Here is a 20,638-nt window from a genome sequence, read left to right as displayed (position 1 = left end):
GTCCTCGTTCTCGTGTTTTTTTTTGTGCTCTGCTCGAAACGACATTCTCAGCTGGTTGAATGGATTACACTGGCTCCATTTCACTCTCCGTCTCAGCAAGAGAGATAATAGAGCAGAATACTCAGAAACAGGATCTGATTCAAAAGGCATAGACAAAAAAAAAAAAAAAAAAACACCAAACAAATTATGTTTTGCTTTTTGTATGTTCGTCATATAAGATCATCTTCTGGTAATCTGGCCTCATAAACAAACATAAGGCTCTGTGGAGTTGAAAGGAAAAAATCCTCATATCTGCTGCTTTGAAGGCTCTGATTGTTTTTGATTTTGGTCGCAGCCAACACAAAGCCTTACTTGCCGAAACAGGAAGACCTGAGTACACACATCCCAACGCAAAACCTAAGAGTGAATAAACTGAGTTATGTGAACTGCGTGTATTTGAAAAGCCTCTTCATAGAGAGAGAGTGGGTGGTCTGAGCGTGTGCCTCTTCAAAACGCATCACTGAAGTAAAAAAAAAAAAGCTGCTTTTGCTGCTTCTTTTCACTGTCAAAGTTTGGATCTAGGACAGGCATCTAGAGGCATATCTTTGCCTGCGCTCATTTCAAAAAGACACGTTCATTTGTTTGTTATTGTTAATCCCTAGGTATGGAGCCATAAGTTAAACATTAGAAACACCGTGACAGTTTTACTCAGAGGTGCAGCCTTGTTTTTCTACATACAGAAGGTTTTTTGTTTTCCTAAATCTTATTTCTAACGCAGAATACAATTTGAACTGCATGCATCATCACATTATAGAAGACTTTTTTAAACGTGAAACGAATAAAATACTATCTTTTTCGTTGTTTTTTTTAAAGCCAATAAGTAATTTAAAAAAATACCCTATAAAACAGGAAGCACTTCCACATATGGATGATGGTGTAGTGTCCACAACACACCCTCCTGAGCCTCTTACAGTACAGACAGAATGAAATTGTTAGACAAATAAAAGATCTTATTAAAAATAATCTCTTCAATACATGTGCTTGCCTTTTTTGCAACACAGCATTAAGGATGGATTTCTGCTACAGAACTCATCATTCCAGGAAACATGACTGAACTTCGTGGAAGTATAATCTCTTGACCTACAAAACAAATCGTCTCCATTGGAAACAAGATTATACACTAGAAATCTTGGATTTAAGGAAAGAAACCTCTTAAAAGCCAAGGAAAAAGGATAACACAATTTATGCTAGGCGGTTTTCAGTTGTGGAAGACTTATAATTAGTTACATTTTAGTAAACGTAAATGGAAGCTTTCTTGAGTGGTTCAAAAAGTTTTTCTGGTGTCGGCTGAAACTTAGGGGAGATCATTCCTTCACAGCCGAAACGCTGGAATGATCTGCCTGTGCAAATAAGGAAAGCTACTGCAGAGGAGACTTTTAAATCCCGGTTGAAATCTCACTTTAATTCATTGCCCTTTAAATCCATGGTTAATTGACGTATGAATTATTGTTTTTAATAGTGTTTTTTATGCTTTGTAATTGTGCTGCGGCTACTGAATTATATCCATGCTGCACAGCACTTTGGTCAACCATGTTTTGCTATAAAAGCATGGTAACAAATGGCTAGGGATGTAAATTAAAGACTTAAAAATCACTTGGGGTTAGTTTAACGCTTCAAGCCACTGATTGGAGACAAAGCCTCACTGTAAAATTTCCATATAACTTTATAAACTAATATTTGAGCAAGACGATTTGCTATTACAACTTTTGACTTGGGTGGGTGTTGTTGTCTGCATTGATGTCTGAGTTTTGCAATTCAAATGTAACATCACTTGCAGATTTACGCACATCATACAGTTTTTCCTTTTACACTAATCTTAAATGTATACTTGAAAATAAGTAATTGCCTGCACCTGAAAAGAAAAAAAAAAAAAAACGGTTTTAAAATGTCATTTAAATTTTAAGAAAACCTTCTATTTTATAATGCATTTTTTAAAAACAAATGAACTATTTATTCATTTGAACAAGAGGGCAGAATCTGATTAACACCTGACAAGACAATTCTCTTTTACATTTAGCTGATGTAGCCTTGAGGCTGGAAGCTGCTGTCACAAAGCATAGACTAAAGAAAATCATCTGCCAGGGTGAAGAGTAAAAGTTTAGACTGATTGGTTGGTTTAATTTGGGCTATTAATAAACTGCAAAATATGAGTCATTTTAAAATACTAAAATCTTGAGATATACAGCATAATCCAACTGTGTTTTTATTTTTATGTCTCAGGAAATCTAACAAAATGGGCACTAAATCTACACATCTTTATACCATCTATCAACCCATCTTTTTATGTTTCAAATACACTTTGGTAGACCTGGGTGTTGAGTATTTTTTGCGAGTTTTGCTCAGGAGACAAGACTCAGTGATGCTGAAAAGAAAACATCGTTTACATGACTTAGTGCATATTGCTACAGCCTTATTTGATTTTTTTTCTTCTTTTAATTCTGTTTATGTTGCAAGTGTTGGTACAGTTGGAGCTTCCTGCTTGCTTGTTCTGCTGGGGGATTAGGTGCAGATCCCATCCAGACTGGCTCTTCCTGTTTAAAGGCTCATCCTCCACATTATTAACTGGATCATCAACAGGCGGTTCAGCCAATCCCAGAAGAGGCCTCCTTATTTAAAACGCTGACTTCCAAACAGCTGTGTTCGTGAGCAGATTGCATCTTTGAAAACTTTTGACTTGGCTGCTGAATTTTCAATCTTTATTTGAGGTAACAGATTTTGCTTGCTGCCTGGCTAGTTTGAAATGACCCGCGTTTTAGTTCAAGTTTCTTGTTTCGCTTTTGTTTGAACTATTTTCAAGAGCTGGTGCTTGGTTTGTAACCTGGTTGACATTTCAGAGCAGAGTTAAAGTAATTTCAATGATTAAATTTTTATCTAGTGTCAATTAATTACAATGTCGCCAGCAGAATGAATGAGATATTTCCTCTTCCGCATATTGAAGGGTTCATTAATAGACATAAACTTCCACATATAAAGCAAAACTGAGTTGACCAGTCATAATGACATTATAAAATCAGGAGCCATATTCAGACCTTCTTATTAATGTGCAGGTATAATTCTTGATTTATTTTATTGCTTTTTTTAACTGCTCATACTTACATATTTTTTTTCATCCAATTTAAAGGCTGCTCCCTAGCTTTACTCCAGCTCCAAAGAGCCCAATCTGAGGCAGCACCTCTTAAATTCCTGACATTGTAATTACTTCATAAATATTTTATTTACAGTATACGATAGCATGAGGCAACTTCGAATGTTCAGAATTTTCTCTAACTGCAGCTCTCCCATAACAGAAAACATAGTAAATGGATTCTCTAGTTATGTATTTCTGAAGTCTGGTTATGTTAACAGATTGGGACCAGTAGATAACTATCAGTGTTTACAGAGGTTAGTCGGAAAGTTAATGTCCAAAACATTAACGGATGTTTTTGATGCTAAAATAATTCTGTCCAGACTCAAAAATAAACATAACCATTAGTATTAGACTGCTTTTTAATCAATGTTCTGTATGGTGGGTTACAATGACCTTACGTATGAAACACTAACTGCAGGACAAAATGCGCATCTTTGACTGCAGTAGCTCTGTGACTCCACCATATGCATGGCAGCATTTAGTCATTTAGACATGGAGGAGACAATTTAATGAAGTTCCAAGCATTATAATATAAAAAAGGGGGATTCAAGTCATTTTTAAGTAATGGTTGCTATTGGTTTTTCTTAATGTTTCAGAGACTATGAGTTTGTTGGGACTTTACCATCACTTGAGTTTACATAGAACGCTCCCAACAAAAGTTGTATGGACAAAAAAATCCTGAAGACAAAAATCAGGACAGTCGCCATGCTCATGCAAAGGGGACAGAAGCTCAAATAACCACTTGTTACAATCGAGGTAAGCAAAACACACAAGTGAAACTAGACCACACTATGCACAGACTGGTGTGCTCAGTGGCAAATTTCACTTTGAGAATTTAAAAGGAAAACTACTGACGCTCAGAAAGCATAAGAAATAAAGTTAATTACACTTTGTTAAGGTCTTGAAGAAAGAACCATGAAGATTTACATGAATTCCCCCGGCAGAAAATATTCACAAAAATGTATTAGACTTGTTTAGATCTGTATTGCAGTCATAAGGGGACATCAGAACAAACATGAAAAATGTAAATAGTGCTCTTCAGAACTCTAATACACTTTGAAACATAAACAGCAGTAGAATTACAGTGTAAATTTGAGCATGTGGTGCAGTGACTAAATATTTCTCACAAAAAGGAAATTAAAGTGACTACATCCTATCTTGGCATGTATTACCATGTCTTATATTTTTCTAAATCAAAAGGACAAGATCTGAATATTTCAATTTAGGTGGTCAAATAATTAGCAAAAATAAACAGAAAGTAGGTCATGGTGTCAGTTTCACTTTCATTTGAAATTGTCGGAAAGAATATCTGCATTAGCATAGACAGCACTTGCAGAGTGATGCATGAGATTCAGTTATATTTTTATTAGGCAATTGTTGCAGTGTTTCAGTAGCAGTTGCCGTTGCTGTAGTAGCACAAAGCTGATAAACTAATAATCAATTATAATCAGTGAAGTGTAGCACGATAAGGCAATTTCGCAAAATGGTTTTTTATACAAAAGAAGCAATCAGTACCCAAAGTCTAATGACATACAGTCCAATAAACTTCAAAAAGTCCAGTATGATTCTGCCAAAGATGATATTCATTATTTTCAAATAAACTAACTATGACTGGCTGCACTGAAACTGTAATGTGGCCAGAGCACCTTTGGCTAGCTTAGCGTTGACAAAAGGGTTGCAAACAGCCACACATAAGCTGCCCACCACTGGGAAAACATTGCATACAGTTATCAAGGATGTAATCAACGGCTGGAAAAAGACTAATATTTGAGATAGAAATTTCTGTGCTCTAAGCAACAAAGGAGAAATGGTATTAATTTTTATTAAAGCTGGCTGACATCAGGAAAAAAAAAAATCATTACAGCATTTCTGTGACAAGACAATGCAGTACACTTGCTCAGTTTTGTTTGTGTTGTGAAACAGCTAAATATACATCGAGCAAACTTGAATTAGCTCAAGGGACAAATGAATTATGACGACATATCACCATTTGGAAATTGTTCTTTTAAAATAGTGTCCTCAGATGAATCTTACCGACCAGGTTAATGAGCAGCTTTATTACTTTATGCGAGGCTTCAGTCAGCTTTGTGTGACTTTTCAGCCTGCTGTGCTGTGCCAACATAACACCTCAGCTAGAGTGAGATAACTCCCTAAGGCAGTGAGACCTCGAAGATAATTACAGCAGAAGATGTTGAGCTTCTACACAAGAAAAAAAAAACAAAAAAACATTCCACTAATCTTATCCTTATGACAGCATTTGCTGGAAGATTCCTACTTATATTATATAATGATTTTTGCATATTTAATACATTATTTGAGATGTAATATTATGTTATATAGTTGCAAGTATAATTGCTGAAAGACCTAAGCAATTTTCTCCATAAATCAAATAATCTGTGGGGATTTGTAGGATTTTGGTGCTACTGTGGAAATGAAAAGTTATGGATATGTCAGGAAAATACATAAAAGCACAGCAAAAAAATAAAAATAAAAAATTTGAAGTTGACAGGAATATCTAAAAAAAAATTTCACTTGTCAGTTTTTCATTGTAGGAAATATTTTCAGCTAATTCAGCAGGTGAAGTACAAAGCTCTCCACCTCATGTTCCAGATACCACTGTTGAGGTGACTTCAAACTCTTTAAACTTTGCCTTGTAATCTTGTATGTGTACAGATTTAAAGACTAAGTCTTTATCACTCATCGTCAATCCCTCGCCTCACTGAGGGAAGCTCAGCAGAGCTGGATCATCTGGATGTAGAGCACAGGCACCTGAAGTGAGGATTTGAAGGAAAGGACGAGGATTGAAGTGATTGGCAGGGGAATTGTGAAACTCCTGTAGTATCATCCACCTGCTACTGAAGATTAATGGAGCTAAACAAGAAACCCTTGCAATTTAACTACAGAAACTGATGAAATACAATGATGGCCAGTGGTGATGTTAGATGCTCGACTCTGAATTACTAATCAGACAGACTGAAGGTTTTATGTTCCTTTTAATACAAAAATAAGATGTAAAGCTCTCTGTTGTACCCATTACATTTGACCTACAACTTAAAATGTTGCATAAAAATATGCAAGTTAACAAGCATTAGCTTGTAAAAATTTCCATAGACACTCTGTTAATGTCTGAAGTGAAGGGTGACTGCAAGGAGAACAGCTTAAAAGGCTAAAGAAAACAGCCATAACATGTGTGCTTGAACAAATTCTCAGTACATGTCCCAGCAGATGTGACTCCCTGTCTGATAGTTACCATCCAGTCCTGGCAGTTTGTGGTCTACTGCTGTGCAACATCACAGGCTGACAGAGTAATCAGAAGAGACCAACAGATAGCCGACAAGTTTTGTACACGAGTCGGCCACTGATGTCAACATAAATCAAGCCACGATGTTGCATGGTGTTTTGATGGAAGGACCTTCTTTTCACCCAGCAGGAATGCAGATCACGATGCTGGAAGTTTCCCCAACATACACCCTGTATTTAAAATACTCATTTATTGAATTTAAAGCAGTTCTCACCATAAACACAGTGACATGACTACCTTAATCAACTAAACTAAAGATACAATATTTCATACCAACTTCCCCAGAAATCTGTGAAGGTTTTCTTCCACTGACTTTTGGGTAAGTCATTGTAATACTGTAATAAACATTAAAGTGTAGCGGAACATCTAATATTCAGCTTCCACTCTGTATCCTCATCCCTGCAGGGCTGGCTTTTAAAAGTAGGATGGACTTCAAAAACAAAAAGGACTTCAAACACAAAATGGAACCTCACTTCTAAGGCCTTAATGAAATTTAAACTGTGCTTCAAACATCAAAAAAGCTAAGATCTGTGAATTGAATCGGATATCACTGACTTCAAAGCCACATTGACACTAACGAATCTCATAAAATGCAGTTTGTCGGTTTTATTTCCCACACAGATTTGCAATCTCGAAACTCACACTCATTAGCTCTTCTGGAAGCAGGACAGTTGTTTGCTTAGGTCAAAGAATAAATCCAATATAAAAGTCAAAGGAAATTACTTTTATGTAATTTGTTGGACCTTCCTGGGCCAACATTGCAGTGATTCTTTGACAAGTTTCCCCCTCATTGCCGTCTTTAATTTAACATCTTGATATTATTACATCATTCTCGTTGCAAGACATTTCCAGCCTATTGCTTTGTGTTTGTCACCCTGTCATGTCAAATCCATTTATGTCCAGCTTAAACTTTTCTGTGATCATTATTATCCTGCGAACTACAATGGGATTTAGATTGTACTCTAACACCAAAAGGTTTTGTTCCTTGCTGTCGTGTTGTGCAAAGCAAAGTAATCCGTACTTCTTAAATTTTTTTTTAAATAAAAATTGCTAAATTGAGATTTAGTGCAATGAACCAATTAACCAATTGTTGGTCAATTTATGGCCTAATTGATTAAAAAAGGGGTGAAATTGTGATTTTTATTTTAATAATCAGAAAGGTTTGATCTGCTTAGTAATAATGAAGTAGTTTGGCGTATTGTTTTATGAACCTGCTTCAAACTTTGCTGCATCATTGGTGCAGCTGTCAGAGATGTTGCCTTACATGAAAAAGGGTCTAATTTTACATTTCGGCTGGAATCTTCTGCATGGAATTTTATTTAATATACTTAAAGTGCTTATAAAACACAGCTAGGGCAAAACCTCTTACGGCTACAGACTCAGGCACCCGTCTACCCTGGATGGGCTGCACTGAAACAAATTTTGTTGTGCATTTGCACAACGACAATAAAGGACAATTCTGATTCCGGAAGTAATTCCAAAGAAATTCCAAAGTATTTATATACTGTAACAGATATAAATTACAGTACAAACTTAACATTCTCCAGTTATCTTTCACTACAGGCCAAACAGTTAGACACATCTTCACATTTTTGTAGACTAGAATATCTTACTTGAGAATCAGTAAGAGTTCTATAGACATTAATATACATTAGCTGCATAATCAGACTTTTCTTTCAAGATTTTGTACCATTTCCTCCGTTTACCTTTGATAACATATTCATGTAGCCAGACGTCTGCTGAATAAATGTCAAGGGAAAAAAAAACAACAACAAAAAACTAGTGCAACGTTTTAGAGTTTAGTGGATTTGCTTAAACCTCAGTGTAAGTACAAAAACAAATCAGCTGACATATTGCAAATATGTTGCATTGATGTCAAGGCTACCAGCATTAAAGAAAGCAAAAGAGCAAAATCTAGGCTATAAAAAAATAATTACAGTATAAAGCAATTCTGATAGCAGACTACATAACTTGAAATTTGCTGCATTCTTTTGTAGTTTAGCTACAGTAGACATAATGCACAAATTCCGACTAGGCATGGATGTAGACTGAAAAAAATTGCTAAGATAAGATTTTGCTGGAAAATACTGATGCAGACATTATTGACAGTTGTAGAGGCTGCACGTTGAAAAACTGCAGATGATCGCATGGAAGGTTATATTTGCATAGCAAGGTATGCTAAGCTGTAATTATAGCAAAGCAATTTCTACACCTTCAGCATCCCATCTCCACATTGTCAAACATCTCTTTTATGGCCCCCGACGTCCTGAAGATAAAATCTGTAAGCTTATTTCCTGCCTCACTGAACCCAGTCTCCCACCAATGCTCCCTCCTGAGAGGAGGCATAGAGACAGAAATCTCCGTAACAATTTTAAACACGTGCAATTTGTATTCAGAATGACCCCCGTGTGCGACAGGCTGAGCAAACATCCCAACCTTATGTTAGAAAAACAGCCTATATTAGAAGATAGAAACGGGATGAGGCGGAAGAGGGGCTGCCTGCTGACTCCTCAGTTGGGTTCTTTTCGCAGCTTGCTCATTCATCTGAAGGTTAATAGAAACTCGAGTTGTCCAATTCTAAGATCTAAAGGGAAAGGGTGACATGTAAAATTTTCAGACCATGCCAGGTGCGCCACAGAAATGACTTCAGTGACTTTTTTTTCTGTCAGAGGATGACAATAAAAGTAGCCTTCCTGACACATTCTTGCAAAAATCCTGATACAAATGTTTTTGCAAGACTTCAAGGTTTCTAACTATGGCTGGTTGGACACAACGGGCAGCTTTCTAATTCGGCGGACTTTGATTGGATTAAATTTCTGATGCAAGTGCAATGTTTTTTTTTTTACCTCGTGTGAAGATAACTCAGTCAACTGGTGCAGATGGATGATCTGCATTCATCCTTGTCTAACTTGTCAATCAGAGATTTAGTCAAAATGTATGTCTGAGGATGTTACATAACTATTTAACTAATCAACTAAGCTGACTCCATACATGGAGAAAAAGTTATTTTTATCGACTAAATCACTGCTAATTTCTGTAAATTTGTGATATGTTTAACTTATTAGAGCGGAGCTGAACTGCATATAAAGAAGTCACTAAAGCAAAAAAAAAATTTTATCCTGCTTACTGATACTCATCAGCAAAACATGCAGCAAATGCAGCAAGTTCTCTGAAAACACTTTCCATGATTCTTAAATTGTGCGACATGTTTTGCAAATTACAATGTTTCACCAAGTCAAAAGTCTCCTAATCATGAAAGTCATCACTAAAACTGTCATTTTTGGAAGTTAATCAAATATTGTAATCTCAAAATCAAAGATTCTTAGTAGTGGGATTCATTATGTTTTCTCACAAAACTTAATTTGTCTAAATAATATGCAAAATGTGAGCTTAATGCACATCAGTATTTAAGTAAGATGTGTGAGGAAAAAAATAATCTGTTACAGAACAAAGAAACAGTTATCATAATCAACTGGTTCCATTCACAAACCATTGAAAACTTAACCCCAGGGAAATAAAATAAAGAAAAAAAAACTAACTAAAAATGTGAACCATACAAATAGAAAAAGCGATAACGGTAACCAGATGGAGTATGCAGTCCAAATACACAAGCAAAGTTTCTGCAACGTGACTTCTTCCACATGATTAGCAACACCAGCAGCGTGAAGCTAATCTCTAACTGCAGGAAAGCCCACCAGGTAAGGAGGTGTGAGGAATCTGAGCGAGTTTGCTGGAACCGTAATATAAGTGGCAGAAGGAGAGGAATTAATCACTTCAAAGAAGACCAAAATATGTCCAACACCTGCAGTGGTCATGCATTAAAACTTCAAATCTTGCTCACCCCTCCTGAGCGCCGGCTCACCAGCAGCTTGCTGAGGTATTGAGAGGATATTTGAGGAAACAGTTTATCTGTCTTTTAAAAACTTGCATTATTAGTTCCTCCGATTTTTGAATCTGAGATCGTTTACAAGAGAATTGCACCAATTTAAAATCCTATTATCAAAGAAGATTAGTACAAGAAACTTTTTGCACAGTTAAACATAATCATCCACTCTCCCCAACTAAGAAAGCTTTCTTCAGGTGAGATCAAATTTTTTTTTCAGACGGATTACGCCTAACAATTATTGATTATATTGTGTGCTTTTGGCTTTTTATTATGTTGAAAAAGATTTGGGGCCAAAATTTACTGATATTTATCATTTTATCTATTTTAACAAAAATATCTAAAAAACGTCATTTCACTATGAATGAATAAATTTTTGAATTGACTGTAGTGTCAAAGAAATAGTAATTTTTCAGGGGCCAAAACTTGTTCAACTACAGGTAGGACTTGTTTCAGATTCCCAGTTCATCTGCTTCTGTGCAAAGCATTATAAAATAACAGAGTAATTTTAGAATATGGAAAGACAAAAATAATTGAAAGCAATTTACGTAATTGTTTCCACCAGCTTCACACAACCAAAACACAAAGATACAGAAAGGGAAAAAACACCGCAAGGGAAATATAATTAGTGTCTGACATTAATCGCATTACATGCCGATTTATTTTCGAACTAAAAGAAGGCTAATGCCTAAAATTTGGGCCAACAGATGAAGTACGCCATTAAAAATGTCACAGCCAGGAGATAAGAGATTCTTTTCAATTGCAGAAACAGGGTTCCTCTTTAATTAGCTTTTAAAATGACATGTTGACAGTTTTCTTTGTAGACCGAATCTGTTATTTCTATAACATTATGACAAATTTTGACCAAGTCGTTGCTGTAAGAAAACATTCTCCTCCTGTACTGAATTGACTTCACAAAAATATACAAGCAGCATTGGGAAATTAACTTTAATTGAGCTCTTCAACTACTTTGGAGCCAGCAAAGGTAATGCTCTTCCAACAACCAGGAGCTGCTGAGGGATTTCTGATAGCGCATCGCAACACTGAGCGCGGAATAAATCACAGCACCAGTGGGGAGTTGGAGAATTGAAGCTGGATTACGCACCTGGCACAGCCACGTGAATAAGGTTTTATGAGAAAGGAAAAATTTAGGCAAGAGTTTGTTCTGCCAGGAGACCGCCAGAAGGATGTTAATATTCAGGTCTTCAGGCGTATGCAACACTCGTTAAATGACTTTTCTCCACGCGGCTCAAGCAGGACTTTGCATCTGGGAGAGGGACTTCAGATTCAGTCATGGGTGACAGCCAAAGCTATCTTTTAAAAAAAACAACAACAAAAAAACCTCCCTCTAATAATTACTCTTCTAACTTTTAATGTTGTGGCTCAGCACTGTTGTGGATTAGTCTCTTAACAACTGGGTTACACCACAAAAAGCTGCTAAAAATAGAATAAAACATCCATCTCTTATTCAAACACTTTGCAGCTCGCTCACTTTTTTTTCTCCTTTTTTTGCCCCTCTTCTCACCGCTCTCCTTCCTCTTCCCTCCCCGTTTCACACACCCAAAAAAAAATAAAAAAATCGCAGCCGTGCCGCAGAGGCTTCAAAGAGCATAGATAAGTTGGGGTAGCGCAGGAGCGACTGTAATTCAGCACAACACATACAATGGTAATGCCAGTTTCATGAAGCAGAGAGCGGCGTTTCAGTTTAAATCCTCCTCACTTTAGACTCGCAGTGAAGATCCTCCAGAGCATGAATTTTTAAGGCTCTTCAAACTTTGGTTGTAATACTTTCAAGCAACATAAGGAGCGCACCGCATGCTTATGTTTTACAGAACTACGTTAAGTTCTGTGAAAATAAACGCTTTTGAAAAATTGTGCACATGGCTTTTTGTACTTGATGCAAATCTAATAAGTTAGTTTTGCCTCGTAATATATATATATATATATATTATTTTATTTTTTTTTTTTTTTACTTTAAGTGATCAAGTAAAACAGAAACAGTAGAGCAAAGACATGCGATCAATGTCTGATGTTCAATTTTCTTTTCCATTTGCGGTTGTGTGAAAGGCCCAACGAAGGCCTCCGTTTTCCTGCAACCTAAACATTAACCTGAAAGAAGGCTGTTAAATATTGATGAGAGCGTTAAATAAAACAGTATGGATTTAGCTCATTTTGACACCGTCTGATAAATAAATTGTAAACGTGTTTCAGTAGGGCTAAGAAAAGGGAAAACATTTCCACACCGCAGTGGATGAACTCGCTGAGTAGACACCAGCTTGTAAACACTTAAATCTGCAGCAAACCTCCAAGAACCACAACATTACTTGGCATTAGATCAGCCAGGGGTGCATTTTACGGTAGTAAAGTGGCCCCAGGAAACCTTTTTTAAACTTAAAATATAAAGAATGATTGAGTCAATTCCTAAAAGCATACAGAGCTGGAAGAATATACTCATTACCTGATAAGTTAAAAGTTTCAATAGAGTATCTCACAATGAGAAGCATACAAAATAAAAATGATAGCATGTTTACGTGATAAATACATGTAGACTAAACAACTAACACCATTAGTTGATGGAAACGGCCCCACATCGCCCTGTACTTGTTATCCTCCCTAATATTTGATGGTGGCACCACCATGATGTTGAAATGGATGCGTTTCTTCAGGTAGAAGAAGCTAAAATCATGGAAACGCTGGAAGAAACCTTGTAAGAGCAAGTTGAAGACTTTTGCTGGAAACCAAATCTCATCCCAGTCGCAACAGCAACCAGTACCAGTCAAAGTGTAAGCCTAAATCCAATCAGGAATCTGTACCGACAACTGAAAGACCGCTGTTCACGGTCACGTAATCTGACAGAGAAAAGCTGGTAGAGCAATATCCCAAAAGACTTCCAGCTGTAATTGCACCAATAGGGAGTTCTACAAGGAATTCATTAAGGGGGACTGAATACAAAGAAAAGCAACACTTCCCAATTTTTTTAAGAGTAAACCTTTTCCTTCACATAGACATACATGTGCCACTTTGTGCTCCATCATGTTAAATGTCAAGGTGGCTTGAGGTTTTAATGTTAAAGAGATCAAAAGCTGTGAATACTTTTGCATGGTAATATTTTTAAGTCCCGCTGCAGCTAAATCTCAACATCTGTCAGCTACAAAAACACTCCGAACCTCCCTTCCAATAAATTAGACAACTCCCCAGCTCAACAAACTATGAACATTAAGAACACTGATGATACATTTAGCTGGATTACTCCATACGGGTGTATTATTGCACTCCACTATTTACTGTGTGATTTTTTTTTTTTCCCCCCGCTTGCTTTTATGTCAGACCTGTGGCTTGTGCAGCCAGGTTGAGATCAAAGGATCACAGTCAGAAAGAAAGCGAGCACATCATCCGCCAGCGCACACATGTTCACACCTGACATCTCTCTCACAGCCTATCAGCGCTAACACATCAACGTGTCACTCTGCGTTACTCTGAAACTGAAGCAGAAAATATAAAACCAGAGCGTGCGAGGAAACCGCGGCTAAAGTGGAACTGCGTTCTTTATGATGACAAGATTAAACAACGTTGGGAGAACTGAGCGATGAATCCATCAGAAGCTTCTAAAAAAAAAAAAAAAAAAAAAAAAAACATAAAAAAAAAATGAAGTAAAAAGAAGAAAAGATGCTTCTTGCAGAAAGTGGGACAGATTTAACTGTTGCCTCACTAAATACCTCCATTGCATAAAATTTCCACTTGGTATAATCTACCTTGAACAATAATTAATTAGAAGTGACACCCAGATCACCTAAAAGCCTATTTAGACCATGCATGCAGCAAATCTGAAACAAACAAACATGCACAAGATGTTTGAAAATGTTCAGTGTGTCTCAACACTTACTGGCTTGCATCAGCTGACCCTGGCGCCCAAACACCTGAGAGAAAGGGCTTCGACTGCAGGTGAGCGTCTCCTCCATGGCCGATCCTTCTTCTTTGGAGTGCACCGAAGGTCAGCTTTCCACACCAGAGTAGTCTTCTCTCTTCTTTCCCCCCCACCCTCTCTCTTTCTCAGCTGATTTGCCGCCGAAGTCTCTTCACGACCTCTTCCTACGCCTCGCACAGAGAGGGTATTTGGCTTCTTCAGTTGCCTCTAAGCTGACTGCAGATCAGCAGATCGTCTGGTCGCCTCCTATGCCGTTGAGAGTTGTGCGCTCTTCTTTGGCTGACGGGAGATCTGTGTGTTGCGCTTGCTCTCTCAGACTGCTCATTAAAGCTCCAGTGTGGCGCTGCTTCAGATGGAGAGCACAGCGTGAACAAAGCAAGAGAGAGGGATAGAGCAATGAGAAGGAGAAGCCTGCTGCAGTGAGAAGACAGACTCTTACCCCTCTGATGGACGTGAGAGCAGTGATGACTGTGTGTGTAGATATATGCAAATGTGTGCATGTGCACACAACTACCAATGTTAGACCCTTCTGGTACCAGTTTCCTCTTTTCTTAAAACTACTGGACTGTAAGTGCCACCCATGGTTTTTTTTTATGTCACTGTGGAGGAATTTTGGCACTCTTGTCTTCACATAATTGTTTTTGGTTTGTCCACATTGCAGGGTTTTTTCACATAAATATCCTGCAAACTAGTTTCAGTTGTTTTGAGCTGTTTTGAAGGGGAGCTTACTGATATGTGAAGCCTTGCTACATAACCAAAGTCCTGATGGTTTGATATTCTCTTTAAAAACTTCCCATTAGAGAACAGATTTTGAGTTTCCTTCAGATACATACTTGACCAGTTATATAAAGACAACTAGCCAAATTATCTTTGTATGAAATTCAGATGTGTTGGGTGATCTAAAGCATTTAAATGTGACAAAGAATAAATGGAAGAAATCCTTTAAGAAGATCTTTTTTACAACATCTTTTAAATCCATTCCTTTAAGATGAAATGCAACCGTATCGTTCTCTGATTTTGAATTGAGGCACACATCCAGAATCGTTTTCCGAGAGCTAAATCTTTGCAAACTAAATTTGCTTCAGAACAGTAAAGCTCCATTCTATTCTTTCCCCAATTTCTTTCAATGCAACCCTACTTGAGGATTATCTTCTAAAAATAGACAGAGAAGACAATGAATCTCAGATACTATCATCTGCATTAAGGTTTAATATAGCATCTTGCTAAAGCAGGCAAAAAGATATGCTTTTGCAAGTACCTCAACAACTACAAAAAAAAAAGTATTTTGCACAAACGAACTGAACCATGGAAACAAAATCAGTTTCTAAGTAAAGGGGCCAGTGGATCATTAAAAATGGATCTGCATCTTTTATTAATGTTCCTGTTACCATATCTATTCTGCTCCCACATTAACGGCACTGCATAGGACAAAAAGCAGAAGTTCCAACAAAGTTTTTGTTTTTCACTGTGGTTTACCAGCTTGGTTTCACCGCTTTCACACAGTGAAAACTGCTTGGAGGGTTAGTCATCTATGAGTCAGTCAAAATTCAAGCTAAATAGCTAAATATATCGTGGAAAGGCAATAAAACAAAGTCAACTTGTCAATGAGAGAATGCAAGCAAGTCCAATAGTGATCTTTTACAAAACAACTAGCTACCAGAGGCCATTCTGCTCATGTTTATCCCAAAAACAAAATGAGGGTTTTCTTTCATCGTTCGGTTGCACAAACTCTGAGTATTGTTTTTGATGGAAGAACTGTTATCATTGCGTTAGTCAGTCATTAATATTTAAGCAACATGCTTTGGTTTTCTACAGAGAAAAATAATCTATCCAACTGACTGGTGCATAACTCAAGCACTCATTGGGTGAGAGGCAGGGAACAACCTAGCCTGGTGAAAAACCAGCTCCTTCTGCTACACTTTGCTTCGTATTGAGGGTCTGGGCTCTCGGCTGTTGAGAGATGATTGTTTGCTGGAGGCGTGGACCGTGTTACAGGTTTTGAATTTTGCCCATTAGGTAACGTTTGCATGTGGCGCATGTAACGCGCCAGTTCGACGCCAAGAAGCTTACCAGAAATTGCCCGCGATGTAAAAACAACCATCCTCCACAGCATAGACGGAGGACGAATGGCTTTGTTCACTTCCTCCGTTGCCATTGCCAAAACTACAGGGAGACTACAACTCTAAAACAGCGCAGAAAATCAACACGTAACTTCTCCTTCTGTTTGCCAATCGGCCTGCTAAAAACTCTACTGGATGCAGTCCGAGTCCAGGAGAGAAAGACCAGAATGTTCTGGAAGCAAGAACTTTTTTAGAGCGGAATTGCACAAGAAGGCAACGGCCAGGCTCGGTACACCAATGACAGGGTGGCAAGCAATTAACCTAACAGTCGTTTTTTTTTTTTGTTTTTTTAAAGTGCCAAGTGCTCAAAACAATACACCCATACATGCATGGTTAAATATGCAAACTTCACACAGAAAGGCCCAGCCCAGAATTTGGACCCAGATTAATTCTGCAATTTACAAAAAAAAATCAAGTTTTAAAATGCCACTTCTTTCAAACTTCTTAGACAGTGGTTGTATAATTGCTAATAATTACTGTATTTTGTTGCCTTCATTTCTGAGCACTTCTATAACGAGATCACATACACGGGACATTGTCACACCATGGTTATATCTCTCTGCATTTCTGTTTGTAATTCAACCCTAAAATTGTTTAAGCATGATGAAATTAACAAGTTGGAGATCAAAGGTTTCTCACCAGACTTGGGGGATAGATGGTTCTGTTTTGTTGCAGATCATCACTGATCTCGTGTCCTCACTTCCTTTCATAATTTCCTGGGAGAGTTCAACATTGCCGCAGGCTACAAATCTTACTGGGTTTTTTTTTAGCATGCAAATGCAGCATCGCGGTTTGAAGTTCCAACTCAGCTTGTGAGCTCTGGGAGATCCTCTATCTCCTGGCTCTGGATTGTCACTGTAGGTACACTGGCACAGCTCAAATGTGTCAGAAATCAGACAGCAACTCCCTCTTACCCAAACACTTCTGAATTGCACCACTGAAATGCCACCTGGTGAGTATAACGCCTTTCATAACACAATCAAAACAAATCCTTTAAACCTCAGCATTTACCAGTCTTTACTTTTCCTCACTTCAATAACAAAACAGGCCTCTCAAAATATTTGGATATAACAGAAAAAAAAACAACAACAAAAAAACGTCCAAACAAAAAAAAAAAAGAAAGAAAGAAAGTCCAACCCCCTTGTGATCATTTATTGTGAAAGCACTAAGAGCGTTTAAAGAGTAGAGGTATGAGCTCCACCAGAGGGGAGAACAAATCTAGAAGTCTTTCGACAAGATCACACAGTAAATTAAAGCAGCAACATTTGCTGCCGCTGAGTTCGGTGCATTTGCATTTTATCACAGCTACTGCCATGACACAAGGGGATGTGGCAATTTAAAGCAATATGTTAGCACCTCTGACACTTGGAGCTTCCTTCTTTGAGTAATGAAGAATCATAAAAAAAGAGATATTTTATTTAAACCCCAGAAGTTTATCTGTAGTAATAGCTGATTTGCATTGCTGCCTGGTTTCCAATTAAAGCCACATTCTCACAGTACTGCATGTTGCTGAACAATTACAATTAAGCAGAAATTACCTTCTCTGTTAATGATTTAACTGTGGGTGTGCAAATAGAGAACACACAAACCTCGCCCCCGATGGACAAACAGTCAGGAACAGCAGTCTGCTTTCAAAGGAATTAGCCATAAACTATTGTGAAAGTGTCATTTATGACTCAATTACAGCAATTTCATAATCAGAATTAATTTTAAAAAAATACTTTAGGCACTAAATTTGCACCAATTGGGAGTTCTACAAGGAATTTATTAAGGGGGACTGAATACAAAGAAAAGCAACACTTCTAAATTTTTTTAGAGCAAATCTTTTCCTTCATATAGACATACATGTGCCACTTTGTGCTACAATGCATGTAGAACCTCTTGAAATGTTGAGTATGAGTTGTACTTAATCTCTAAACTTAATGAAAACTAAGGTGCAATTATTCTGAAATAAGCAATAAAGTCAGACAGGCTTAAAAACTCTTGTCAGTGCTATAATTGTAACTTTGCTAAATGTGCACCACACTGAAAGCACTGATGTTCCTTACATGTCATTGTGAATTTAATGCTTATGTTGGACGTTCTGCTTTGTTCTATCATGTCAGCTAATGGCATTTTGAAGCTGGTTTACGCATGTTTGCATCCAATCAACATGAAGGCATCGTGTGGGAGGTTTAAAGTCTTTACTATTCAGAGTTATTTTACATGCTACTCTCTATTTAGATCCATTCCAAATTTACATGATTAGGTTTTTGGTTTTTTTCCTGTAAGAAGTTCTGGCAAATACATGTCATTGCAAACAAATTGCATTTGAACCGTTATGTAATGCTTAGGTTTTTAAAAGGTCTGAACACTCTTGAAAAAAGATTTAATATCTCAAGGGTCTTTTTAAAATTAGATTGAAAGATATCTTTACGGAATGATGAAATGTGGTACAAAATCTTGCAAAACACTCCATCGTTCTAATCTTAACCTTCAATTTGTTTCAATTGAATTATCTATTAGGCTGACAGAAAGAACAACACAGTAAAGAAAATGTCTTTTTTTTTTTTACTGGGACTACCCTGTGTTCAACTAAATCCATCAGCCAATAAACCGACCAGCCTCCCTGTTCCTGCTAAAAACAAGGATAATTGCAGCATGATGCTGCTTCTGCCATGTTTTGCATGGTTATTGATGTTCAGGGTAATATAAGAAGGGATAATGGCCTCATTGCAAAGATTTTCCATATATGGAAGAATGTTTATTTTTATCATCTGAATAGAGAACTGCCTGAGACTTAGGCCATTATTTTAGTAAGGTGACGACATGGTATGTCTGCTGTTTAAAGCTGGACAGAGGAACGTCCAAATTCAGTCATTAATAAATCCAGCACAACACAACATGTAAAAATGAAACCTTGCAAACTACTGAGAATTCAAATTGTTCTGAAAAAAAATTTGCTCTTTGGGGCAAAGTCATATCAAAGTAAGAGAAAAACTTACCTTTATCTGTACATAATGATTCAAATGTGACAACTCTGGGTTTTCTCGCCACTTCTATCACAGGTTCTCTGTAACCAAAACTATACTATGCCAGTCAGATAAGGCCACATTGTTAGATTTACTCGTGTGGGCTTGAACAAAGTCAAGAGTCTGTGGTGGGTGGAATTGTAAACATATGAAGAGGCTAGAAAGGCCAGCAAGTGGGCATTAGCAATCCAGTATTTAAGAAAAGCATTCGATTCACGAACATTGGATTTTATTTACTGGATGCTGCCTCTGAAAAAAGCAGTATATATTATGCTACATTAAACATGTTGTAGTAAAAAAAAAAAAAAATTAAAAAATTTGTTTCTTGCAAACTATATTTGAAAAACATGGGACTCCTCTCACTCAAAATGAGACACCCGGTTTTAAAAAGGGTATTTTGTTTGTGCATTTTCACAAATATTGTTCTCATACAGCATGAGATTCATTTTTGATCATGAGAAAAAGTGCATGATGGATAAGTTAGTTGTACAACAATTTATATTTCTCTGCAATGAAGCAAGAGCCCAAGTCTTATGTAAGGAAAAAAGTGCTACTTTCCATTTCTTGCTGCTCTTTGGGATTTTGTTTTGCTCTTTTGCCACATGCGACTTGTCTCTTTATTTAAACAGAACCTCAACCTCTGCCCCAGAGTACACAAGCAAAAAGAATTAAGCAACTAAATCTTGGTAAATAAATCTAAGTGGACAGTCAAAGGTCAGAGGCTGTGATTCAGGCATCAAAAGAAAATATGTGCACACAAATTTTTCAAACAGTTTCTGTGCAACGAATTTGACATTTTACAGAATTTATGCAGTTCTCACACAAATTTGCATTACCCAATGTTTTTTGCATAACCAGTTCCCTCTTTAAAATGGTCCTTTTCTGTTCAACTCTTTGGAAACAAAAGAGAAAACACGTTTTAAAAAGCCTTTCTGTCGCAGGATTCTTAATTGGTTTGCAGGAGAATGAGTGACAGTGAGTTAAGCCATTGTTGCTCCTGTGTTAAGCTGAAGTAGACTACGTTTTGTTCTTTGTCAAACACCAGCATTAAGTGAAGAAGCAGTGGTACCTTACCATAGCGGCTTTGTATTCATCACAGGAAAGAGTGTAAGGAAACAGTGCCCTCACCTGGCCTTTATGTACTTTGTTGAAATGTGCCGCTAATAATAGTTGTCTTTTTAAAAACTGAGTGTGGTTCAAAACATTGTTTATTTTTCAGTATATGAAAATAC

The 20,638-nt window shown here is 37.2% G+C and overlaps 1 protein-coding gene across 2 annotated transcripts in view; it reads right to left on the bottom strand.

Annotated features, from left to right (window-relative positions):
* Positions 1 to 16,616, bottom strand: part of LOC122836154 (kazrin-like) — a 157,303-nt gene extending 140,687 nt beyond the window's left edge. Inside the window, exons 1-2 of one of the 2 annotated variants that reach the window (XM_044125882.1) lie at positions 16,346 to 16,616; positions 14,234 to 14,621 (exon numbers count right to left, since the gene is read on the bottom strand). In XM_044125882.1, coding sequence (XP_043981817.1) covers positions 14,234 to 14,309 — 76 coding nt within the window. In that variant the 5' untranslated portion in view covers positions 14,310 to 14,621; positions 16,346 to 16,616. The remainder of the gene's footprint in view (positions 1 to 14,233; positions 14,622 to 16,345) is intronic. The other variant, XM_044125899.1, reaches the window with a different exon arrangement.
* Between the last annotated feature and the right edge of the window lie 4,022 nt (positions 16,617 to 20,638).

Source organism: Gambusia affinis, linkage group LG01 (assembly GCF_019740435.1).
Source record: "Gambusia affinis linkage group LG01, SWU_Gaff_1.0, whole genome shotgun sequence".
In the NCBI taxonomy this organism is placed as follows: Eukaryota; Metazoa; Chordata; class Actinopteri; order Cyprinodontiformes; family Poeciliidae; genus Gambusia; species Gambusia affinis.
The sequence above is the reverse complement of the archived record's forward strand: the minus strand, read 5'-3'. Positions and strand labels throughout refer to the sequence as shown.